We start from the raw sequence: 25,051 nt of genomic DNA, 5'->3' as shown, positions 1-25,051 counted from the left end.
TGCGTGGCATGGGTTCGAGGATGCCTTGGGTAGGTAGGACAAGGATAACTGTCTCATAAATCTGCCCGCGCATGTGGACAAATTTCCCAACAAATTTCGCACAAAACAAATTCATTTGCTGCCCTCTGGCCCCCAAATGGTGGGCAATGGGAGGGGCGTGGTCATCCCGTAGGCATCATTTGTATTGCATAATTACCTATTTACATAGGGAATACGAGTAAAGACCATGTTAAGGGGGGTATTGTTGTATTAAAGAAATAATTGGGGGGTTTTAGGGTGTTTTTTAAAGGTTCTAATAAAGAAAAATATGTTCAAATCATGCTAAAGGTATGTTATTTACATTAAAGGCTAAAAATAAGTAGTTTTTTTTTTTAAATTTTTAGGTTATTTAAGTCTTAACTAAAAAAAAGAGCTTTTAAGCTTGGAATTAAATCTTAATTATCAAACTAATGCTACAAAAAATGCCTATAATGTTAGAAAAACTTGAAAAGTTTAAAAACCTTTTATTTTTAGCATTTTATTTACATAAGTTGTTGAAGATAAATGTTTACATACTTTTTGCATCATTTAAACATATTTTTCTTTATTAGAACCTTAAAAACACCTTAAATTAGGACCTTTAATCCATTGTATTAAAGATATTTAGCTGTTTATTCTAAAAAAACAGAGCTTTTGGTTCTAATTTCGTTTTTAATTTGAAAAGCTAACGCAGAAAGCTATGCTACAAAAAGCGGTAAAATAGTTTAAAAAAGGAATTATAAAAAATAATTATTTAAAAGGATGTTTAAGCTCAAAAAGCTATAATTGCTTGCGATTTTTAAAATCTTAACATAAGTTTTGAATGATTTTCAAGTTTTTAAAGAATAAAGTTCAATAAAAACTGCCTTTAGTTTTCAATTTACGTATTATTTTAAGTAGTAGTATTAAAGGCTCTTTTGAAGACAATTTAAAATCAGTTCCATTAATTCTTAAAATACATTCTTATTACAACAAGATTCTCACATTAAACATACTACAAAGAAAGTATAATTTTATTTTAAATACAAAACTAGCCCACCCCCTTAGAAAAATGAATGGGAGAGCTATGTATGTATGTAGGTGTGGAGCGAGTCTAGGTGGAAGAGGGACAAGTTAATTGCTTAATAGTCGAGACATCAATAAATCAACGAAAAATGCGCGTAAGCATAAAGCAAAAAGCGGCGACGACAACAAAGCAACGCAACAAACGCACAAAAAAAGATGAAGAAGAAAGGGCACAAGAATGGGGGGAGCGTTACACCACTAACCATACAGCATATAGACAACCCATTTCATACAACGAAAATGGACGCGAAAATTTCTTGCTACAGGCCCCAGCAGGCCCCAGAGCGGATTTCTTACGCTCTCTTACGCTCATCGTTCGTTCATCTTACGCTCATTCTCGCATTAAATGTTTTCTGTTTCTCAGTCTCTAAACGGAGCGCGATGAAGAAGGTTGGCCTGCGCTTCGGTTGATCTTTGTATGTATGCGTGTCACACATTCACATACATGGGTGTATGTGTGCGTGCGATTTCGTTTCGAAGCCAGCGCACAAAATTTTGATTTTTCTTACTTTTAAGGCTTGCTACCCTAACAAAATTCGGGTATTCGTTATTTGATGAAATGACGAAAGAAATTATATTATTTTGTATATTATATTTTTTTATTATTTCAGCATACATTTTTAATTTATTTAGGAATAAGATTAAGTGTTAGTAGTAAAATGTTTTCTGTATATATATTTTTACGAATCATTAAAAATCAATATACTGAGAAAGTGTCAGAGTATATTTCGGTCGGAGTCACTTAAAGCGCCGTTTGCTTTTAAGTTTTTGTTGTTCTGCAAGAGGCTTGTGCATGCCTACTCTAACGATGGAATGATTTTTAGGGGAGGGTGAAGACGGGTGAAGAATTAAATTACTTTTTAAAGTTATTATATATAAGGAAATATATATAAGGAAATTATTAAATTAACGACAATAATTTAATTAAATCTCACAATAACCCAAAATATAATAACAAGTGCCTGAAAAATTGTAAACAAAAAAGGTAAACAAGTCCATCAGCTGTTTTCGTGTCTTCACCCTCCCCTAAAAATCATTCCATCGTTAGAGTAGGCATGCACAAGCCTCTTGCAGAACAACAAAAACTTAAAAGCAATCGGCGCTTTAAGTGACTCCGACCGAAATATACTCTGACACTTTCTCAGTATATTGATTTTTAATGATTCGTAAAAATATATATACAGAAAACATTTTACTACTAACACTTAATCTTATTCCTAAATAAATTAAAAATGTATGCTGAAATAATAAAAAAAAATAAAATAAAAAATAATATAATTTCTTTCGTCATTTCATCAAATAACGAATACCCGAATTTTGTTAGGGTAGCAAGCCTTAAAAGTAAGAAAAATCAAAATTTTGTGCGCTGGCTTCGAAACGAAATCGCACGCACACATACACCCATGTATGTGAATGTGTGACACGCATACATACAAAGATCAACCGAAGCGCAGGCCAACCTTCTTCATCGCGCTCCGTTTAGAGACTGAGAAACAGAAAACATTTATTGCGAGAATGAGCGTAAGATGAACGAACGATGAGCGTAAGAGAGCGTAAGAAATCCGCTCTGGGGCCTGCTGGGGCCTGTCGCAAGAAATTTTCGCGTCCATTTTCGTTGTATGAAATGGGTTGTCTATATGCTGTATGGTTAGTGGTTACACCCAGAGAGGAGTAACGCGGCTTCTGACGCGGGTAAGCGGCAGGATCATGGAGGTGGAGGTGGCGGGGAGGTGTTGCGGCTGCCTGCGCAAATGCAAACAGACTGATTGATGGCGGCAAGTGATTTATTTATGTTAATGCGAGAGCAAGCGAGAGGGCCAATAACTGTGTGGAACTGTGGAGGTGGGCGAGAGGACATCGAAGTAAATCAGTGTTGCCAGCCCCCAATACAAATTCAACAAGGCAACAAGAAAGAGCCTTTTAACCCCAATTTTATTCTGTTTATTGCATTAATAACTTCATTTTGTTCATTTCGTTTGTTGTTTGTTTGGGAATAAGGCAGTGATATGGCAGGCATATTTTAAAAGAGGGTCGCGGAAGGACATAGGGCCTTAAAAGTGGTCCCTTTGAGGGTTTTATTGTATTAAATTGAATTATAATTATATCAAAGTGTATAGACTTTGTGAATAATACAAAAGGCTTTATAATTTCAAAACTACTCCTATTATTTTGGAAATTTTTCCTTTAAAAGTTTACTAATTTAATGAATAAGGATTTAAATAATAAAAATGGCTTTAACAAAATTGTCCTTTTATATAATAATCCTCTTATAAAATGTTCCTTCAATAAATTCAATAAAAAATCTTTAAAAATTCACTAAGGGTATTTTAAAAGCTATAGTTTAAAGACTAACGGTCCCTAATTTTGATTAATTTTGATCGTAATTTTATATAAAAAGCATAAAACCAAGATTTTATAAAACAAAATATCCTTTTTAATAGCAAAATACCAAGTTTTTATAGTAAAAATAGATATCTTCAATAAGAAATCTTTTTAAAAAGTTGTTCTTATAAAAATCGAATAAAAAATTGCTCAAAAAACATCATAAATCGATTACAAAAAGACTACTAAGCTTTTCACAAAAAACCACCTGAAGATAAAGCCAGAAAATTAATTATAAACAAGAAAGGAAAGCTAACTTCGGGCGGAGCCGAAGTTTATATACCCTTGCAGTTAAAACCGGATATATATCGCAAACATCGGATATAGTTGGCCGATCCTTATGGGAATAGGAATATATAATCCAATTTATTACAATACAAAATCTAAAAAAAGTCCCAAACTTCTATCTTCAAAAATACGAAAGTTGATATTTCTACCGAATACCATTTCCGATCGTTCAGTTATATGGCAGCTATGGGATATAGTCGGCCGATCCTAATGAAATTTGGTAGGTTGGATCAACTGACCAAGAATTAAATCTGTACTAAGTTCCAGCTTTCTATCTTCAAAAACACGAAAGTTGGGTCATTTCCGATCGTTCAGTTATATGGCAGCTATAGGATATAGTCGGCCGATCCTTATGAAATTTGGCATGACGTAATGTTTTGCCAAATATAGCTCACATGTCAAATTTGAACTCTCTAACTCTAAAAACACCAAAGTTATACCATTTCCGATCAATCAGTTATATGGCAGCTATAGGATATAGTCGGCCGATCCGGGCCGTTCCGACTTATATACTGCGTGCAAAGGAAAGAAGGGTGTGTGCAAAGTTTCAAGACGATAGCTTTAAAACTGAGAGACTAGTTCGCGTAGAAACAGACAGACGGACAGACAGACGGACAGACGGACAGACGGACAGACGGACAGACGGACATGCTCATATCAACTCAGGAGGTGATCCTGATCAAGAATATATATACTTTATAGGGTCGGAGATGTCTCCTTCACTGCGTTGCACACTTTTGACCAAAATTATAATACCCTCTGCAAGGGTATAAAAAAGCCAATCAAGCAGCACTGTCTGTAAGCGAGAGCACTTTGGTATTTTCACCTGCGACATTTGTCGCTGTACGTGATTCGAGCAACGATTAATCAACTTGCGTAGGAGTTGAAGCTTTGACAGGAGTACTGGGACTGGGTAGTAGTAGGTAGGTAGTAGGGATGAAATCAGGAGGAATGAGGATGAACTCTGGCCATGGGCGATAACAAAGCACACGCACCAGTGACGATGACGTTGGCGAGATGGCGCCGGATAAGCGATCGGATCCCGGCGCATTTTCGCTTATTTATTTATACTGCAAGCCAAACGAAAAACGCAAAAGCAATGCCAACGTTCGACTTGAAAAATGCGATGTCAACAGTCATAAGAGTTGTATTTTCTAGAGATGGGAGTATAAAATGTAATATGTAATACAAAATTTACCAATTTAGGAGATAAAGTAACTTTAAAAAGGGGTTTAAATAAGAAAAATTATTAAGAAAATGTCATAGTACTATTTTCTTGACGATAAAATATCAAAAAAAGGGAAATAAGTGGAAATTCTTTAATAATTATCAAAGCTTTTTTTAAGACAAATTTAATTTTTTTAAGATATTTTCAAGAAAAATATGGAAAAGATCGAAAAATATCGGTATTTTTAATCTTATTTCCTATAAAACAAAATAAGAAGAAAAAAAATGTATAATAAAAAACCTAATAATGCATAAATTATAAAAAACTATCGTCATTAAGTAACCCATTTCTAGCACACACGCATTTTTAGAAGCGAGAGAAAGAAGAAAGCAAATGACAATGAGTCAGGAGGAACGGGGAGGTGGAGCCAAAGGAGACCCAGCCAGGCGACAAGAAAGACATCAAATGAATTTTAATACGCGCCAGGGGAACCGTCAATAATTAATCAGACAAATGGCCAGCGGCCAGCAGCGAGCAGCGGCACAAGTTCGGTATTCGCTTTGTGTTTGCGATTCTTCAATAATTGATTATTGCGAGAAATGGGCTGCGGAAATGGAAATGAAAACGGCAATGGCGCAAGTTCATTCAATAATAATTCGATACCGATACGCCAGCGACAACTTTGTCGCCAGTTAGTTAGTTAGTGAGTGAGTGAGTGAGTGAATGAGTAAGTGAACGGAATGAGTGAGCCATCGCTCTCCGGGAGACGCACGCGGCTTCTCTATGAGTATGTGTGTGTGTGTGTGTGTGTGAGTGGCGCCGTTATGACTGCCGCGAAAATCGCTGCAGGAGACAAGCGCCAAAACGAACGGAGATGAAAGGCCCACCAAGCAGGGAAGGAGCAAGGGGGATAGCATGAATAAACATCAATAGGAATTTTATTGTGAAAATATTTGCCGCTGCCCGGTACTGTAGGTCAACAGCAGCAACAACAACAAAAACAACAACAACAACAATTGCACAAAACTACAAAAGCACAAATACAATAATAAATCCAGTTTGTAGCCTGGCAATGACCGCAAACAGAAAGAGACAAAAAAAAAAAACGAAAACCTTGCAGATTTATTACTGCGTCCAGAACAAAAAAAAACAAGAAAGGAAAGCTAACTTCGGGCGGAACCGAAGTTTATATACCCTTGCAGTTAAAACCGGATATATATCGCAAACATCGGATATAGTTGGCCGATCCTTATGGGAATAGGAATATATAATCCAATTTATTACAATACAAAATCTAAAAAAAAAGTCCCAAACTTCTATCTTCCAAAATACGAAAGTTGATATTTCTACCAAATACCATTTCCGATCGTTCAGTTATATGGCAGCTATGAGATATAGTCGGCCGATCCTAATGAAATTTGGTAGGTTGGATTAACTGACCAAAAATAGAATCTGTATTAAATTCCAGCTTTCTATACTCAAAAACACGAAAGTTGGGTCATTTCCGATCGTTCAGTTATATGGCAGCTATAGGATATAGTCGGCCGATCCTTATGAAATTTGGTAGGTTGGATCAACTGACCAAAAATAGAATCTGTATTAAATTCCAGCTTTCTATACTCAAAAACACGAAAGTTGGGTCATTTCCGATCGTTCAGTTATATGGCAGCTATAGAATATAGTCGGCCGATCCTTATGAAATTTGGCATGACGTAATGTTTTGCCAAAAATAGCTCTCATGTCAAATTTGAACTCTCTAACTCTAAAAACACCAAAGTTATACCATTTCCGATCAATCAGTTATATGGCAGCTATAGGATATAGTCGGCCGATCCCGGCCGTTCCGACTTATATACTGCGTGCAAAGGAAAGAAGGGTGTGTGCAAAGTTTCAAGACGATAGCTTTAAAACTGAGAGACTAGTTTGCGTAGAAACAGACAGACGGACAGACAGACGGACAGACGGACAGACGGACATGCTCATATCAACTCAGGAGGTGATCCTGATCAAGAATATATATACTTTATAGGGTCGGAGATGTCTCCTTCACTGCGTTGCACACTTTTGACCAAAATTATAATACCCTCTGCAAGGGTATAAATATAATATATTCGTCTAAATGGTTCAAATATTGAATTTCCATAACCCGCAAATTGAATCTAACTCTCCAGTTAAAGAATAGGATATTTCTAGTATTTTTGGGATTTATGTATGTATCATTTTATTTGATTGATAAATACATAAAATTACAAGGACTTGTCTGGGTTATGATTAGAATACTTTATGGCTGTTCCTTTATTCTTGCCTGCATATAGTCCTATATAAGTAGATGGTAATTTTTCATGAAACCCCCAAAAGAATACCTTACTAGATAGCAATAGAGCTCTCTGAGCATACTATATCTCTGCCCCCAGCGAAGACTCTTGCAATATTCATCCGATCTCTAATTGGAATACCTCAAATCTGCATGGAAATCTAAGAAAAATATTCTTTTTCTGTCTCTTCTGGGGAGTTCTCTTTCAAAACAGCAGAAACGCAGATCAGCCTGCTAGCAAAGGATATATCTTCACCGGATATTCGCCTGATTCCACTTCTTAAACACCTTCTTCAACTTACGTCTTCACTTTTCATTATTTTTTTTCACAAGTAACACATATCTCACAAACATTACCATTTTGACAGCCTGGTTCCAGGGTTACAAAGCAGCTCTTCATGTTGCAACCCTTCGAATAATCGATAGATGCCACTTGCCTACAATCGAGACTGCTATCGAGACTAGTAGGCCCTGATAGAGCTTCCAAAAAGAGTATAAAAGGCGGATTTCCTTCATTCCAAATCAGTAGTCAACGAACCTCCAAACTGTTGACTTCTCGCTTTTTATTTTATTTTTTATTTTTCTTGAATTTTATTTTCTCATTTGATTTATATTTTTATTTTTTATTCAATACCTTGGACTCTTCTGGTGTATCATTGTAGTCTATGGTACACTGGTATAGTTGAATCTCACATTCTGGCTGCTTTTTGTTTTTTATTTTATTTTTATTTTTTATTCAATACCTTGGACTCTAAAGGTGTATCATTGTAGTCAATGGGGTATCTTATTTTCGTTGAATCTTACATTCTGGCTCCTTTTTGTCTTTTATTTTTCTTGAATTTTATTTTCTCATTTAATTTGTATTTTTATTTTTTATTCAATACCTTGGACTCTTGTGGTGTATCATTGTAGTCCATGTGGTATCTTATTTTCGTTAAATTACATTTATTTTGCATTGAAAATCCTCAACATACCCTTGCTAGCTGAGAGGAAAAAAGAGGATTTTTTATATTATCCCATTTTTTTTTTAAACTTTGTGTTATTCTAACTAATATCTCACGAATTATGCGGTTATCGTTTTAAATGCAATATTTGTATAAGCGTCTTCTTGGGCTGTCTTCTTGGGCTGTCTTCTTTTCGATATTTATTTTTGTCTTTTAAATTCTTTTATTTTTAATTTTTTCATAAATCTATGGATTACTTCAAAAAAAGGGATGCGTTTATTTTTTTTTTTTAATTTTTATTTTCTTAATATCTTAATCTAATTTTTTTTTTAAAAGCAGATCTCAATTTATCTCAATTTTTATTTTTATCCTTTATTTTTATTTTTATTTTTACTTTAAACGATTTTCACAACGTTTACCCAATGTTCAAAATCCAAAACTGGCAAATGCGAAGGCCATATCTCTACCAATATGCATCCGATTCTCAAGCAGGATACTTTAAAAGATTCGTAGCTCGATTCTCCCTAATATTGTATCAAAACCCGAGAGCCAATATGCATCCGATTCTTAAGCGTAGCACGATTCTCCGGAATTCTGCACCCAATTTCTCACATTTTGAGAGGAACATTCCAGGGCTACCTTTCATGACAGTCTTTCATGTTCCAACCCTAAGAATAATCGATACTTGCCTATCGCTTGCCAGTCTAGTAGGCCCTGGTAGAGGGCCCAAAAAGAGTATAAAAGGCGGATTTCCTTCATTCCAAATCATTAGTCAACGGACCTCCTTCACGTTTACTTCTCGCTTTTTATTTTATTTTATTTTCTTATTTTTGTTTTTGAATCTTATTTTCTCATTTGATTTATAATTTTATGTTTTATTCAATACCTTGGACTCTAATGGAGTGTGGTTACACATCCGGACTGGTCTCTGATTTTCTTATTTTCGTTTAATTTTAAATTTTTTTTTTATAAAACTCTGAGAAATACCAGTTTGCGGTAATCCGACCATAAAATAAATTGATGGCACCCTCCGCACTCGTAGGGTATTGGAAGTCGCGTATAAATGCAGTTTACTCATTTAAATTTCTAAAAAAATAATGTTCTTATTTATTTATTTTATTTTGCTTTTAATGAACGAAAGTCCTCTTGGTTGTCAGGAGTGATTCTAGATTTCATATTCATTGCTGATTTTTGTTATATTTTTTTTTATTAAATTTTTTTTTACAATTTATTAACTTTTTTCTATTGGTTTTGTATCTCTTCTATCAGTATCTATGTTCAAGATACTGACATAGATCTTGACACCTCCAAGTGTGATCACCGGGAAGCCTATATCTCTGCCAATATGCACCCTCGTGGTGTTCAAAATGAAACCTTGCTTCTTTGATGATTTTTTTTTTTACTTTTATGTTTTAAAAATTAAAATCAACAAATTCCTAGAGGGTCCCTTCAAAAACACCGGGAATAGACCATATCTCTGCTTATATGCATCCGATTCTCAAGCGGGATACTTTAAAAGATTCGTAGCGCGATTCTCCGCAATTCTGCATCAAAACCCGAGAGCAAAATATTTTTTAGATTTTTTACAAAATTCCTTGGGGGTCCCCTTCAAAAACACCGGGAATGCCAGTATGCCCCCAAGATGGCTATATCTCTGCCAATATGCATCCGATTCTCAAGCGGGATACTTGTAGCGCGATTTTCCGCAATTCTGCATCAAAATCCGAGAGCAAAATATTTTTTAGATTTTTTTTCAAAATTCCTAGGGGGTCCCCTTCAAAAACACCGGAAATGCCAGTATGACCCCCAAGATGGCTATATCTCTGCCAATATGCATCCGATTCTTAAGCGTAGGCACGATTCAATTTCTTACATTTTGAGAGAAACATTCCAGGGCTACCTTTCATGGCAGTCTTTCATGTTCCAACCCTAAGAATAATCGATACTTGCCTATCGCTTGCCAATCGAGACTAGTAGGCCCTGATAAAGGCCCCAAAAAGAGTATAAAAGGCGAATTTCCTTCATTTCAAATCAGTAGTCAACGGAACTCCAAACCGTTGACTTCTCGCTTTTTATTTTATTTTTGTTTCCTATTTTATTTTTTCAAAAACTGGTTTTCTGATTTTATGTTATTTTTTTCGTTTTAAAAGTTAAATATATAAAATAGACTTAGGCATCTTATATTTTTGTTGTTTCCATTAATTTTGGTGCCATCCTTTGATACAGTACTTCAGAGAAATCCTTTCTTTTGTTCAAGAATAAATTTTAACAATAATTTCGAGTGATCGATCGTTTTTATTTTATTTTTAAATTGGTGGTCTGATTTATTTTATTTTATTTTTTAATAAAAAAAATCAATGGTGTCTTGAAAACTTCCAACTCTGAGTTTACCCCCATTTCTTCAGCTCTTCTTTATTTATTTCATTTATATTTATTTTTTAATACTTTGGATGCATTTAAAGAACATGAACATGTGAACATGTGAAGTTTTCCGACTGGTCGGTCTCTGATATTTTTTTTTTAATACCTTGTACAATCGAATGCCAACCAAGGGCACCTTAGATTCATTTCTAAAGCGCCAGGAAAAGTAGTCTTAATATTGACGGGAATTTGATAATTTTTTAATTAATTATTAAATGTTTTTTATAAAAAATCTTGAGCACTAGAGAATTGATACTCCATGTGGGTTTTGAATATTACAGCCTACCATTTTTTATGATCTTCGTTCTGTTTTTTGTTTTCTGTTTTTTTCTTCCTATTTTCCAAGGTATCTTGGTCTGTGAAGCACGCCAATACTGCACCTACTACTTATTTTTTTTTTATTATTTTATTTTTTTGTATTTGAATTATTTTTTAAATTTTAAATGTTATACAACCGCCCTCCTTCTCAATTGTCATTAGGGCTTCGTTTAATTTATTCAAAGACTCTTCCTTCTCCGATGATGGAATTGGATTCGATACGATCCATGTAAGAAAAAAATTTTGTTTCCTTTTGAAGACGTCCAGAGAAGGCTATAGTTTTAGCAATTTCTATTTAGTTTTCAAGCAGAATACCTTAAATGATTAGTAACATTTTTGACTATTATTTTAAAAGAAAAAAATATTTTTTAGAATTTTTTAAAATGTCTTTAAAAACTCAAAGTAATTTGTTTCATCTGGCTTACCAGGCGTATGAGTAATATTTTTCAGAAAAATTGTATCTTTTTCAAAAAAATTAAAAGAGAAAAAGAACAAACACTGGATGGTTCTGTTTATTTTTTCGCTTTGCCTTTGCGTGACCTTTGGCGTCGCGACGCGTGAACGATGACGTCGCCGCTGGCTCATCTCTTCCCCAGCCCGGCTACCAATTTTTTTTTCCCCCCCTCGCCGCCTTCCCTCTGGCAATAAAATTGATGTCACGTTTTTATGACGCCGTTGATGAGTCGTTATCTTTGATTTCAGCACGCAGGCTCGGCGCGGCTCCATTTCCGTCTCCTCTCCCGGCTGTCCTTCAACTACACAGCCCCTCCCCTCCCCGATTCTGTTTTGTTTTTGTTGTTTTGTGTGTTTGGACACAAGTTTACAAAGCCGCATCCTGGTCATCGCAGAGGCTCGAGAAAGGGGGTCTTACTAGGTGGGGTATTAGAGAAATGACGGAAAAAACGTTACTATGAATTAAGAGTCTGGGAATTGATGTTCAGTCCATGTAATCCATTGTTTTTATATAAAATAAAATAATTAAAACTAAAAATAATAATAAAAATAAAAAAAAATAACTTTTGGTTTAACGTTTATTTATAGTTTCCTGAAAAAATGTATAGATATTGATCCTAAAAATCCGTAAACATTTTTTATCCAATTTTTTTTTTCCAATTTTCCCAAAAAATGTTTCAAAAATATTCAATATTTAAATAAAATAGATTAAAGACCTAATGTGTGGTCTCATTTTATTTCATTTTGGTTCATAGAAGGCCCCAAAATGGAGGACCTAAAAAGAGTATAAACGTAGTTAACGGTCCCCCAAACAACTGACTTCTCGCCTTTTATTTTATTTTTGTTTATTTTTATTTTTCTTTTAAATTAATGGTCTGGTTTTGTTTCATTTGGTTTCTTATGAAAAAAAATATCAATGGGGTCTTGAAAATTCCAGTTCTGAGTCTACCCAATGGGGCTCTTCTCAGCTGAAAAAAACTCCATTGGGTGAACTCAGAACTGGAAGTTTTCAAGACTCAATTGATATATTTTTTCATTAAAAACCAAATAAAACTAAATAAATCAGACCACTAATTTTGAAAAAATAAAAAGGGAAACAAAAATTAAAATAAGAAGTGAGAAGTCAACTGTCTGGAGGACCGTTGACTACTGATTTTGGAATGAACGAACGCCGCCTTTTATACTCTTTTTAGAGCCTCAATTTCAGGGCCTACTAGTCTCGATTAGCAAACGATAGGCAGGGAACAGCTATCGATTGTTTTTAAGGTTGCAACATGAAAGACTGCCATAAAAAGCAACCCTAGTCTCTCAAAATTTGAAAAATGTGTTATCCCAAAAAAATTTCTTAAAATTATTTTGCTCTCGGATTTTGATGCAGAATAACGGAGAGATTTGCGCCACGAATCTTTAAAAGTATCTCGCTTAAGAATCGGATGGAATATTGGCTGAGATATAGCCTTCCCGGGGGCTATTAATTTTTTTTAAAATCACAGATAATTTACAAATCAATATAGATCATATTCTCCTCTATAATGATCTACAAATCCTCAATAGAAAGCACCGTCCCCCCTTTATAGCTACTCCTTACACGCCACTGCAGCCATTTTTCTCTCTCTCTCTCTTCCTTGCTTTGCCTCTTCTCCCACCCACTTCTTGCCAATTCACAATTGCGTCAGGTGGTCGCGGTCCTGCGGTCATTATTCTTCTTCCTTCTACCTTTCTCCTTTCTCCTTTTCTCTTTTCTCTCTCTGCTGCTGGCCTTTGTTTTTTTAATTTACGCGCCCAGTTCAATTTGCGCTTTTTGTTTTATCTCCCGGCTCATAATTTATTGTCTCGGCCTTTTCTTTTCGGTTTTTACAAATTGAAAAAAAAAAAAAAAATACCAGATGTGCTACCGCCTCTTCTCTTTTTTTTGGGGAAACAGTTGTTTTTTGTCGTTATGCTTTTTTTTACGATTTTTTTAGGTACTTGACAAACAGAAAGTAGTATAAAATGCAGCAACCAAAAGCAACAGAAGATAAAAGCAGATAGCTGGGGAAAGAGAAAGTAAGAAAGGACTTCAAGATGGCTGTTTACCGTTTCCTGTTGCCTCTAACTGTACTAATTCTGGGCATATTGTCCGCCCAGGCTCAGATCTTCGGGCGAGGGGAGTGCCGCCTGACGCCGATTCCCGTTAAGGTGGGCGGCCAGGTGTGCGAGAGGGTCTGCTACCACAGGGGATACCGCGGTCCGCCCATCATCTGCCGCCCGGTGACGCAGGCGGGCCTGGCAAGGGTTTGCGGGGGCGGGTGCTGTCGGAGCGGCTTTAGCTGTTTACAGTTATTGTATACCTAATCGGTATCTAACCCGCTACACTAAATTTAGAGCAATTTATAATGAAATTTTAATTAAAGAAATTCAAAAAATAATAAAATAATGGTTTTTTTATTTTATTTCTTATAACTCTTAATCGGTTCTTGCAGTTAAGGGCACTAATTGGTTGAGACATATTAAAGATTACTGGGTTTTTGGACGGGATTAAAAGTTTAGATCAATTTTCAGTGCAATTTTCATAAATAAATTAATAATTATAAACAAAAATCTAGAGTTTTCTTTTTATACTTGTTTCTCCAATAATTCTCCATAGCCAATAATTTGGCACTGTTTCTTGGAAGGTATAACAAAATCTGTATCTATTTTTTATTAAATATGATTAAATTAATCAAAAAAATTAACCAAATATGTGGTATTTATTTAGGATCTACCTCTATAGCCTATAATTATCATTGAGCTTTAAGTTTCAAGGTAAAGACGTAAAAGAAACATATTGTTTCTATCCATAACCTGGTTATTTAGGTTCAATAACATATTTTGATATACAATGTTAATAATAATTCGTAATACTATGTAGTACAAAATAATAAAAATACACACTTTTTCCCTTTATTTTTAGCAAAACTCATCAATTTAATTTCATTTCTAATAACTCTTATCGACATAAGACTCTTATTTTTAAGGTAAGTACATTTTATATTTAAAATATTTTATTTCATATCATTGTAATTAATATTTTGGTGTATACATATATGTACATAAATTATCTAATCACATTTGCTTTTTAAACATTGTCTTTTTGTACAATTTTTATTAAATTTTATTGATAAATTGACATACACATATTTAAATATTTGACAAACATATATTATAACTACATATTTGACAACATTCTATGTAAGCTATACTCTTAGCCTCTTATGGTATTACTCCTAGTACTCGTCTTCCAAAAACAAAGGTTCAAACCGCGGAACCTTCTAGCTTTTGTTATCTATATTGGTACAAGATCCTACCAACCTAAAAAAGAAATCCTACCAATACAAAAAAAGAACCCTATAACATAGTAGGCCCTTTGATTTTTGACAACCAACCTTTTTTCTAGCTCTGAAAAATTAAAAAAAAATATTTCCAAGATCCTCCCCAAACCAATAAATAAAACCACAAAATTTGAAGTGTAATTGTGTTTATTATAAAATATATATATGTCTGTTTATGTGTAGTGTTTGAAGGGGGGGGAGGTATGGCCCGTCGTCGTCGTCAGCTCTAGCTTCTGCTTCTGTGTCCGCTTCTCATAGTATGTAACTCCAATAAGTGCAATAACATCCTTCTTATCAACTAATTGTAGTACAAAATATATAACACCATCGCTTTCTTCTTAAAAAATATATATATTAATCGTGCTGCGTTACTTGTGCGATGTGAAATTCAAAACTGGACTAGAAATTTTCTAAATAAAATGAAAAAAATTTTAATATTGATATTGAAAGTCATGGGCATGAACCCTTAAGGTCATATACCTTATCCAGATTTGTTGCGGTTGTATCTAGTTGACCTTGCTTGGCCATTGTCTTCATTCTAACAACCAGCTTCTTTTGCTCTTTTAGACGTTTGCTCGGCGATAGCAAAATAGCTGATTTACTCCTGGTTATGATCCTCTTGGCTTCTACTTCCTCTATCTTTTTCACGACTCGGCTCGGCATCGTGCAAGAGAGGTGGCGCGGTGGCGGTATCACGCCCACGCAGACAATACAGAGTCCAAAATTTTAAACGAAAAAGCAAATACTTTTTTGGTAATTTTTTTTTTTTTTTCAGAACCTTAAACACGAAAATTCAAATTGAATAACTTTTTGAAATTTAATTTTGTTTCTTGAATTTTAATTATTATTATTATTTTTTGGTTTAGTTATTTATTTTTTGCTTAAAATGAATTATTAGTTTTATTTTCTGTTTATTATTAGACTGGATATTAATATTATTATTTTTTGGTTCAGTTTTTGTTATATTAAAATTAATTATTAGTTTTATTTTCGGTTTATTATTTGACTGGAGCGTTTGATGTGTTCGGGGTTTGGGTTTGGAATGAATTTTGAACGTACCAAGCATTGACTGGTAAACTTTTTTGGGCATTTGGCTCCATAGACTACTGGGATGGGGAAAAATTTGAATTCAAAAAAGTTTGATATAAAAAGAGAACTAAAATGTATAGAACTTGAAGAAATCAAAGAAAAATAATAAAAATAAAGCTTATCAGTTGGTTTCCAAAGGGCTTAAACCCCGACTGCCATGTTTAATCATACACCTAGCTAGAAACAACGATCATACCCATAAACTATGCCTTAAATACAAAATTAAGGTTTAAAAACCTTACATTAAAAATAAAACAGAAGAATTACATGTTTATTCAAAAGAATAGAACCCAAGCCGACACGAAAAAGCATTCAAATTCAGAAACCATAAAAATCAATTAATTCTATAGAAAAAACTAGCAAGAACTTAAATTTAACCATCAAAAATTACGTTACATCGAAAAAAGGTTTAAAAATCTAATTTAAGAAATTAAAAAAAATTATATATTGTTCTTTTTTCAAAGGACTTGTACCTCTACCATTAAGTTTATCCATGAAAATAGTGGTATCTAAATTCAACAACTAGCTAGAACATTAAAAAAAGTTAAAAAAATATAGTTTTCATGTTTTTTAAAGAGTCGAACCCCAACACACAATATCAATCACAAAAATGGCTTAATAAAATCCTCTTGATTCGCCTTTCAACCATTCATGTTAATGCATTATTAACATAATTAGATTATCATAACAATGATGGCCATTAATTTGACAAAAATGGCAAATAAATGTACAAACTTTAGGGAAAAACTTTTAATTGTAAAATTCACTTTTTCCATAAAATTCACTCGTTTGTTTTATTAAATGACATTTGGCAGTTGCGGTTATGCTGTTTTTTTACTCCTCATTAACATGAACATGTTGCAACTTTCATATTGCAACTTTATACCTGGCCATTAACCATTCAGAAAATTATAACAACTGTTTTTATTTAAATTTGTATTTCCTTTTTTTTTTTTTTGTTTTTTTTGGTCGGAAAAGTGCACAATGAAATGACGCGTACAATGAATTCATGCTTTCGCTAAATTTAACTCAATTAATATACAATTTGTAAACATTATGCAGCTGGGGATTTAATTATAGAACCGATTATTAGGGACACAGGGTGAGGGGTATACAGTTGCCGTGGTTATCCCGGGCATAGCCCCGGGCACAATGGCATCCGGTGGGTGACTTCCAGCAGCGTTGGCTCCACTCCTGGCAGAAGGACTCGCACCTGCAGATCGGATTACTCATCCGGCACTCGTAGGCTCCGCAACTACCCGATCCCGATTCCGATCCCGATCCATTCGGCGCTCCATTAATTCCAGATGTTATTGTTGCAATTATTAAAAATAATATTACAAGCACTTGCCATCGATTTTGTTTATCCATTGTGAGTTGTTTACTTCAGAAAGGCAAGCTTTTTATAGGTTTCGATTGATTTTTTGTTTTGTTTTGGGTCTAGGGGGTGTTCTAGTAGGAGTAATTAATATTTTGGACTTTTTGGGAATATACATTTTAGGGATATTCAGTTTTTGTATGTATTAATTGCTTTTCTGATGGTTTTATACTCGAAATATTGTTTAAAATGTCAGTATTTTTGAAAAACTAAGCTATTATTATACATTTTCTTATTCAAATATCCTTGTTTTGCATATATTTGAAAGAAATACCTTTATTTAAAAATATTTATATAAAAGAAGAACATATTTTTTACGAAAATTGCTTAATTTTGAACAAAATTCCATTATTTTTGAATAAATTGCATTATTTTTAAAGAAAATCACAGATTTCTTAAAGAAAATACTTGTTTTTTCAAGACAATTGCATATTTTTGAAAAGAGTTAAATATTTTTAAAGAAAATTTCATGTTTTTGCAGAATATTACACCTTTTTTAAAGAAACTTACATGAAAAAGGTTATATATTCTTGCAGAAAATTGCATATTTATGATGAAGAGGACATTTTTTTTAAAGAAAATGACTCTATTTTGTCAACTAAACGCAAAAAAACATGTATTTTTCCTTAAAAAAAACGAAAATCATATAACAAAAATATACTTCTTTTATATGCCAGAAAAGAATTCAAATATAACGTCCCGCTTAAGTCTTTCTGGCCACCCTTGGCAACCCTAACTGCTCGATCTGGCAACGCTACCTAACTTCCCTACATTTTTCGGAAAACCCGATCGCTATGACCTTGGTTTTTCATTCAAAATAAAAACAATACAAGTTTTAATTAAAAAAGTGAAGTGAAATAATTAAATATCAGATCTAAGCCCCTTTTATAAGTGTTTTAAGTGAAAAGTTTTATGTGAAACCACTAGGTATTTTCGGTATTTCCACAAACGGTCACACCAATGCGATCAATTCAAAAGACCAAACTGATGTGATTTAATAAATGCTTCAAAGAAGAGTGAAATTATCCGAAAAAGGACAACAAATAGAAAGTGAAAGTGGAGTGTAGAAAGCAAAATGGAACCGAAGAAGCTAAGTGCCGTGCATATTGCTGTGCGAGAGGCCCCTTTCCGTCAGTTTCTGGGACGACGCGAGCCCAGCGTCGTTCAGTTCCCACCGTGGGGCGATGGCAGGGTAAGTCTAACTGTACACGATATCTAAGAATCTAATCAAAGTGCATCTACGAATCTTAATTAATTCTTGTTCTCTTACAGTCACTGGTGGTGGATCAGAATGAGTATAACTTCGATCATGCCTTCCAGGCCAACTCCAGTCAGGAGCAGCTGTACGATACGTTGATCCTGCCGCTGGTGGATAAGGTCCTTCAGGGCTATCCATGCACGGCCCTGGCCTATGGACAAACTGGCACTGGCAAGAGCTACTCCATGGGCATGGCGCCGCCCAAAAATGTAAGAAAATTAAAGGGGGGTTTGGTGGTAATAGTAGGAGGGCTTAGCTTGAAAGAGGGATATTATTATAACAATGATATTTTTCTATGGTCTTCCCTTCTTTCTTCCATCTTATTACTAATGTTTCATAGAAAGCCATAGGGATATAGTCCGTATATTCCCTTCTTTCCACTTTTTTTCCATTTTTAATCATTAACTTTTTGAAACGATCATTGAAAACCTTTAAATAATTATATTTCTAATAACTTTTTAATAAAAAAAAGACAATAAGAAAGGTTTTATAATCAAATCTATAATATTTTTAATAGAGTTCTTAAAGTAAAGTCGCTTTTAAACACAAATTCTGGTGGGATATTGTCATATAATCCCACCTTTCCATAGTCTTCCATTAATTATCTCTACATTTTCATAAAAAATTCTTTAAAACAAAATAATTTCAACAATTTTTAACTAAAGAAATTCAAATAGAAAGGTTTTCTTATCAATTTTATGCCACTTTTGAAGTATTTTAAAAAGTAAGGTAAAGGTAGTTACTTTCATAAATAAATACCTTTAAATAGCCTTTAAAGTAGCTACCATTTGTCTATCATTTTCATAAAAAACCTTGAAAACATTTAATTTTCTACAACCTTTCATTAAAAAAAACAGTCAATTCTAATAGCTTATCCCTAAAATTAGTTATATTTTTCAAACAAAAGTAAAGCCAGTAACAGAAACCCTTAAATTTTAATCCAAAAACCCTCAAGAAGTAGCCCACTTCCTACTATGGTATCTACACCCTAAAATATCTTCTTAAAAAACATATCTTTTCAGATCCTGCAACCCGAACAGATTGGCATTCTGCCCCGCTGCCTCAACGACATCCTGGCGCGCCTCAGAAGCCAGCAGGAGAACCACACGGTGCCCATCAAAGTCTCTGCCTCCTTCATCGAAATCTACAACGAGAAGGCCTACGATCTGCTGAGCAGCTCCCCGCATGTGCCCATGGTGCCGTCGAGGTGCCAGAGCTGCACCAGCCTGATCCTGACCAGCCAGGATGATCTGCAGCGTCTCCTCCAGCTGGGGACTGGCAATCGCAAGGTCCGAGCCACGCCCATGAATGCCAATAGCTCGCGTTCCCATGCCATTGTTACGATTCATGTGCGGAATGGGTCGCAGCACTCGCGGATGAATATTGTGGATCTGGCGGGCTCGGAGGGCGTGCGGAGGACGGCCCACGAAGGTGTGGCCAGGCAGGAGGGCGTCAACATCAATCGCGGCCTGCTCAGCATCACCAAGGTGATCATGTCCATGGGAGCGGGGCATTCTCTGATACCCTATCGGGATAGTGTGTTAACCACGGTTCTGCAAGGTGAGTGGGAATGAGTTGTTATGGTCTTTTCGTATTTATTGGAGAGATGTCTTCTTTGTTGCAGAATCCCTGACGGCCAAGTCGTATGTCACCTTTCTGGCGTGCATCAGTCCGCATGCCGCCGATCTCAGCGAGACAGTGGCCACTCTGAGGTTCGCCACCAGTGCCAAGAAGTTGAGACTGAATCCCCAGCAGTTGCAGCGCAAGGTGAGAAGGGGTGGTACTTCTAGCGGTTCTCTAAGATCTTCGACAGGTTGTAGTCCTTCATCTCTAGGGTCTTCTCCCTCACAGCCTTCTCCCAAACCTCCTCCTATAAAGCTCCTCTTACTGGTCCTCCACATAGCTCCCTTTTAAATATAATTAAAGTCCACACAGTCCAAGATCACCTCTCGCATCCTCTGCCGGAAAGTCGTTTCGTTTCCCGCTCCCAAGAACCCAGCACCATGGAGATCGGTTGTGGCGCCTGCCTCTATCCGCTCGCTGATGGCCTGCAGGTCGGGCACATCCTGGCCCTGCATCGTGACTATGGGCAGCACCATCATGGCCAGAAGGAGACCCACAGCCGCCTTGCTTTGGACTTGCTCCTCGAAAGCCCAGCGGGGCATTAGCTCATCCACTTTCTCGTCCAATCTGTGGGAGAAACAAGGCTTTAATGGAAGACCAGACCTGGAAGGTCAACACTCACCTTTCCAGATGAAGACCCAACTCCAAGTAGTAGTCCTCCAGGATGTTCGGGAGATGCTCTTGTCGGAAGCGCCTGGAAGTGCAGGTGAAGATGAAGTAGGCCAGGTCCGTGACGGGAGAAGCGTAGCGCATGAGCTGCCAGTCGATGAGGCGGACATCCTCCACCCGTCCACTGGCCACTACCTTGTACAGGATGTTGTTGTTCCAGCAGTCGCCATGACAGATGACAGCAAAGGGTTCACAGTTGGAGCCACTGACCAATGGCAGCAGCAGGTCGAAGTAGGATCCTCTGGAGAAGTAGGCCACCAAGCGGGATCTGTAGATTTCATCGTCCTCCGGAGAGATCAGAGCGGAGAGGGCACTGCCCTTGAGATTCTCAAAGTAGACGCCCAGGGCGTGGTCATCCCGCCGCTGCTCGAAGATGTCCACCAGCTCCTGGAGCGGCTTCATCCGTTCCGGCCACTGTTTCTTGGCCGCCAACGAGATGGCATGCAGTTTGGCGTAGGACCGAATGACGAGACGCACCTGCTCCAGGGACAGGTCGAGAAAGCGGTTATGCAGCAGAAAGCCCGTGGCGGAGAGGTCCTCCAGGACGATGCACTCGTTGGGCTCGTCCGGGCGTGTGCCAAAGCAGTGGGCGTGCTGCCGGAAACGATCCTCGCACGGCACCCTCCACTTCTCCTGGAAGTGCTCCGCCAGCGGGAGGAACTCCTCGTAGGCTGCCGTTTCCCGGAGGAAGCAGGGACGCGCGAAGAATTGCTTGCGGCGCACACGATTCTGCGGCGGCAGCTTCACCACCAGGCTCCGTCTTCCGGTGGCCACCTGCAGCCGCCAGACCACGCCCAAGTAGTTGTCTCCCTTGGCACTGGCCCTCTCCAAGCGAAGTTCCGGGTTGGCTCCCAGTTCGGGCCATAGTTGGTTCACCAATTGGCGGAGAAACAGAGTCACCTGCTCGTTGGGAAGATCTTCCTCCAGTGGGGCTCGTTTCTTAGCTGGCTCGGTTTGGGTGTTTCCTGGAGTTTCGCGGTTCTCCAGCTTGTTCTTCAGATTCTTCTCTTGGTCTAGCTTCTGAAAGGATTCTTCTTGGACTTCTGTTTCAATTTCTGATGAAGGCTTCTCCAGATTCTTCTCTAATTCTTGATCCTTTGGTGATTCTTCTGTGGTTGCTGTTTGAATTTCAGATCCCCCTACGTTCTCCAGACTCTTCTCCTTATTTCTAGTAATTTTTTCCAATCCCTCTTCTAATTTTAGATCTTTTGAAGATTCTTCAATGATTTCTGGTGATATGTTCTCTAGGTTCTCCTCTAATTCTAGTTCCATTGGTGATTCTTCTCGATTCTCATCCTTTTTTTCATTTTTTGGTATTACTTCTGCAGTTTCTGTAGATTCTTCTTCAAGGCTTTCAGGCAAATCTTTTGTAGTCTCTGCTGTGTCTACTTTCTTCTGGTTTTCCCCTTGGGACTCTTCGATTTTTAAAGATTCTGTTAATTCTTTTTCGGTCTTTTTGGAGTCCTGGCTGGTTGGACTCTCTTCTAAAAGTTCTTTAGTTTCTTCAGAGTTTTCTTCTAAAGATTCTTTTGTAGTCTCTTCTATAGACTCTCCAGATTCTTCTTGTTCTGCCAATCCTTCAGGATGGTTCCTAACTTCATGTTTAGCATTGTCTTCTTCAGTTTCTTCTGTTTTCAAATCGTCTGGCTGCTTCTCTTGACTCACATTCGCTGGCAATTCTTCAATATCCTCTAGGGACTCTTCTTGGTTTGACAATTCTTCAAGATTTTCAGTTACATGAAGCTTTTCGTTGTCTTCTTTAGGTTCTTCTGTCTTTAAATCCTCTTCCTGCTTTTCTTGACTTACATTTTCCGGCCCATCTTCGGGGTTTTCATCTAGCTTCTCTTCCGGAAGATTCTCCTGTATAGATTCGTCGGATTTTGAAGTTTCAGAGAGTAGTTCTGGACTCCCCGAATCTTCCAAAGAGTCTTCCTTTTTCTCGCCTTGGTCTTCCCCCCTCACATCATCAGCTTTCTCCTCCAACTGACCTTCCGGAATATCCTCGTTCTGCTCCCTGGATTCCTCCTCGTCGTGTCCGATCTGCTCCCTGGCCTGGTCCATTGTAGTCTGCGCCACCGCCCCACCTGCGACCTGGTTTTATAGACAACTGGGCCCCAACCGCAGCGACCGCAAGTCGCATGATGCATGATGCAGTTACTCGGGTTCCATCTCACTGTTCTCCATCTCTCTCTGTCCGATTGCAGCAATCGGTGACCGCACAGACGCCGCACGCCTTCCGGCGACCGCTTAGCAGCTCGACGGCCATCAAGAGGCCCCTGCAGCCCGCTGCCCAGACCAGCATTTGCACCGCCGCCTCCCCCCTGAAGTCCAAAAACCAGACGATGCTCCAAAGGACGCGCTCCGACATGGGCCTGACCCCCAAGGCAAAAAAGAGGTGAGTAAGGTAGCTTCCAGTACGTGGCAACGGATCTAATTCCTAAATAATCCTTTAGAGCTCGCGAGGTTCTGAAAATGGAGGACACCACCCTGTCGGTGACGTCCATCAACGTCTCGGACTGCAGTCTCAGCTTGATCGAGTACCAGGAGGAGCTCGAGAAGGACAAGCAGCTGATGCCGCCGCCTAGTGCAGGGATGCGAGGACTAGCTCCTTCTGGCCAAAAGAAGGTCATCTATGGGTCTGACAGTCGGCTGCACTCCACCGCCCTGGAATCGGCGCTGGAGGAGCACCGCCCTGTATTTGTGCCACCACCTGCCACCAGTCGTCGTTGCCAGCTCTTCACCTGCCCATCCAGCTCCATTGAGGAGGAGGCCGAGGAGGAGGAGGACACCCTGTCGGAGATGCCGACGATTTCCAATCGCCAGAAGGCCCTCTCCGGCATACAGCCACTTGAGCCGTCGCCCCCGAAGCCCAATCCGCCTGTCCAACGAATGCTCCGTCGTTCCACGCGACTGATGAGCATCCAGAGCATCCACGAGAGCAACACGACCCAGAGACTCAACAAGACCGAGAACCTGCGGAGGAGTGTGCGGCTGGCGCAGCTCAAGGAAGAGCCAGCTAGGGACTCGAACAAAACGAAGGGTGTGGTGAAGGCGATGGATCTGATACCCACTGTGACTGTCGGGACAGGGGAAGTAGCCAAAAAGAAGACCAAGAAGGAGAAATCCAGCTGGCTGGATAGTCATCGGAAGGACTTTCTCAATCTTCTCAACAATGGCAGCGTCAAGGAGCTGAAGAAGCTGCCGGGGATTGGGCCAAAAACAGCCGCCTCCCTGGCCACATACAGGTGACTATACAAGCTATAAGCAGAGATCTTCCAGAGATCAGAGGATAATCTATAACTCCCTTTCAGATATGTGGTGGGCTCGTTTAAGGACCTCGGACAGGTGCAAGAGCTGCCCATCTGGGCGGGAAACAAGTGGCACAACGTCTGCATCGCCAACTGCTTGGAATCCTAAAATCCAAACACCAATAATTAATTTAAAAAAAAAATAACAATAATTTAATGCTTCTCTTAAGTATTTAATTTTATGTGTAATATTCCCTTTTAATGACTTTTTTTTTATTTTAAAATATATTTTTAAAGAAATCTCGAAAAAACAAAAATTAGAGAAAGCATAGCGCCTGGCGCCTATAATGGAGAATTTTTTATTTTTATGACTTTACTTTGTTTTAAAATTATATTACAATTATATTTTAAAATTAGAATTATTCATAGACCCTACAAGTCCTACGTCATATTGACTTAATTATCGCGTTTTTTAAATAAGAACCCTATCGTATATTATTTTGTAATAGTTTTATAACTAGTACCCTTAAGAATTTATAGTCTATGGAATATATATATATTTTTTTTTTGTGCAAATTCATTTATCACCTTTGAAAGTATTGAAGTATACTTTCCCTCAATAATATTTACCTTCAAGCTGTGGCTCCTCTTTGGAGGAGTGTTTGAGTATCCGTATCTTTGTGCAAGTGGTTCTGGATGTATCTTCTAGAACCATTTACAAGACAACCCACTCACCAGCATTATCAGTAAGGCAAACCAAACAAAACAATTTGCTTACCGATATAGGGTCTTGAGCTTCGCATTCTATACCTGGTATTGAAAGGGTATATTAAATGGGGTTTAGGTAGCAACTCTATAAGGTCTTGTAATATTAAAGGGTGATTATTTATACCCGGTACTTTGAGAGTTATGGAAACTGTATTCCTAATGTTAGATTAGAGATTATAGAGTTATGGATATTTTACTTAAGTATATATGTATATATTAAATTAATATCAATATTCTTTCTATTATTTCGTAAAATCTTACAATACAAAAGATTAACTACTTATATCCGGTACTTTC

At 37.3% G+C, this 25,051-nt stretch overlaps 4 protein-coding genes and 1 long non-coding RNA gene across 6 annotated transcripts; 2 read left to right on the top strand and 3 right to left on the bottom strand.

The window, feature by feature from the left end:
* The first annotated feature begins 13,318 nt into the window (after positions 1-13,318).
* LOC108126580 (uncharacterized) lies at positions 13,319-13,705 on the top strand. The gene has a single exon (XM_017243227.3). The coding sequence runs from the start codon at positions 13,436-13,438 to the stop codon at positions 13,703-13,705; it is 270 nt and encodes an 89-aa protein (XP_017098716.1). The 5' UTR covers positions 13,319-13,435.
* A 1,145-nt stretch (positions 13,706-14,850) lies between these two features.
* Positions 14,851-15,768, bottom strand: LOC138927786 (uncharacterized). The gene is made up of 2 exons (XR_011444271.1): positions 15,202-15,768; positions 14,851-15,131 (listed from the first exon to the last, which is right to left on the bottom strand). It is a non-coding gene; the product is annotated as an uncharacterized lncRNA (long non-coding RNA).
* A 902-nt stretch (positions 15,769-16,670) lies between these two features.
* LOC108126564 (uncharacterized) lies at positions 16,671-17,181 on the bottom strand. The gene has a single exon (XM_017243206.3). It carries the CDS (start codon positions 17,179-17,181, stop codon positions 16,900-16,902), a length of 282 nt encoding a protein of 93 aa, XP_017098695.2. The 3' UTR covers positions 16,671-16,899.
* An 840-nt stretch (positions 17,182-18,021) lies between these two features.
* nod (no distributive disjunction) lies at positions 18,022-24,513 on the top strand. Of its 2 annotated transcripts, XM_017243216.3 has the most exons (7): positions 18,022-18,380; positions 18,461-18,655; positions 19,469-20,006; positions 20,071-20,213; positions 22,943-23,133; positions 23,192-23,983; positions 24,050-24,513. In XM_017243216.3, exons 1-7 carry the CDS (start codon positions 18,264-18,266, stop codon positions 24,153-24,155), a joined length of 2,082 nt encoding a protein of 693 aa, XP_017098705.2. In that variant the 5' UTR covers positions 18,022-18,263; the 3' UTR covers positions 24,156-24,513. The 2 variants fall into 2 exon arrangements, with proteins under 2 accessions (XP_017098705.2, XP_070132340.1); XM_070276239.1 differs by lacking the exon at positions 24,050-24,513 and having other exon boundaries at positions 18,023-18,380; positions 23,194-23,465.
* pkm (Pinkman) lies at positions 20,180-22,890 on the bottom strand. The gene is made up of 2 exons (XM_017243215.3): positions 20,692-22,890; positions 20,180-20,636 (listed from the first exon to the last, which is right to left on the bottom strand). Exons 1-2 carry the CDS (start codon positions 22,797-22,799, stop codon positions 20,357-20,359), a joined length of 2,388 nt encoding a protein of 795 aa, XP_017098704.2. The 5' UTR covers positions 22,800-22,890; the 3' UTR covers positions 20,180-20,356.
* Positions 24,514-25,051: the final 538 nt, after the last annotated feature.

The sequence above is a fragment of the Drosophila bipectinata genome, chromosome XR, assembly GCF_030179905.1.
Source record: "Drosophila bipectinata strain 14024-0381.07 chromosome XR, DbipHiC1v2, whole genome shotgun sequence".
NCBI classification, from domain to species: domain Eukaryota; kingdom Metazoa; phylum Arthropoda; class Insecta; order Diptera; family Drosophilidae; genus Drosophila; species Drosophila bipectinata.
This window is presented reverse-complemented; position numbering and strand designations above follow the sequence as displayed.

Bases quoted from the DNA above. Each gene is read 5' to 3' on its own strand.
- LOC108126580 (XM_017243227.3), top strand. From the start codon at position 13,436: ATGGCTGTTTACCGTTTCCTGTTGCCTCTAACTGTACTAATTCTGGGC.
- LOC108126564 (XM_017243206.3), bottom strand. From the start codon at position 17,181: ATGGATAAACAAAATCGATGGCAAGTGCTTGTAATATTATTTTTAATA.
- nod (XM_017243216.3), top strand. From the start codon at position 18,264: ATGGAACCGAAGAAGCTAAGTGCCGTGCATATTGCTGTGCGAGAGGCC. The intron at 18,656-19,468 runs GTAAGAAAATTA...ATATCTTTTCAG, and splicing joins GCATGGCGCCGCCCAAAAAT to ATCCTGCAACCCGAACAGAT. The intron at 23,134-23,191 runs GTGAGTAAGGTA...ATAATCCTTTAG, and splicing joins ACCCCCAAGGCAAAAAAGAG to AGCTCGCGAGGTTCTGAAAA.
- pkm (XM_017243215.3), bottom strand. From the start codon at position 22,799: ATGGACCAGGCCAGGGAGCAGATCGGACACGACGAGGAGGAATCCAGG. The intron at 20,637-20,691 runs GTGAGTGTTGAC...TTTCTCCCACAG, and splicing joins TTGGGTCTTCATCTGGAAAG to ATTGGACGAGAAAGTGGATG.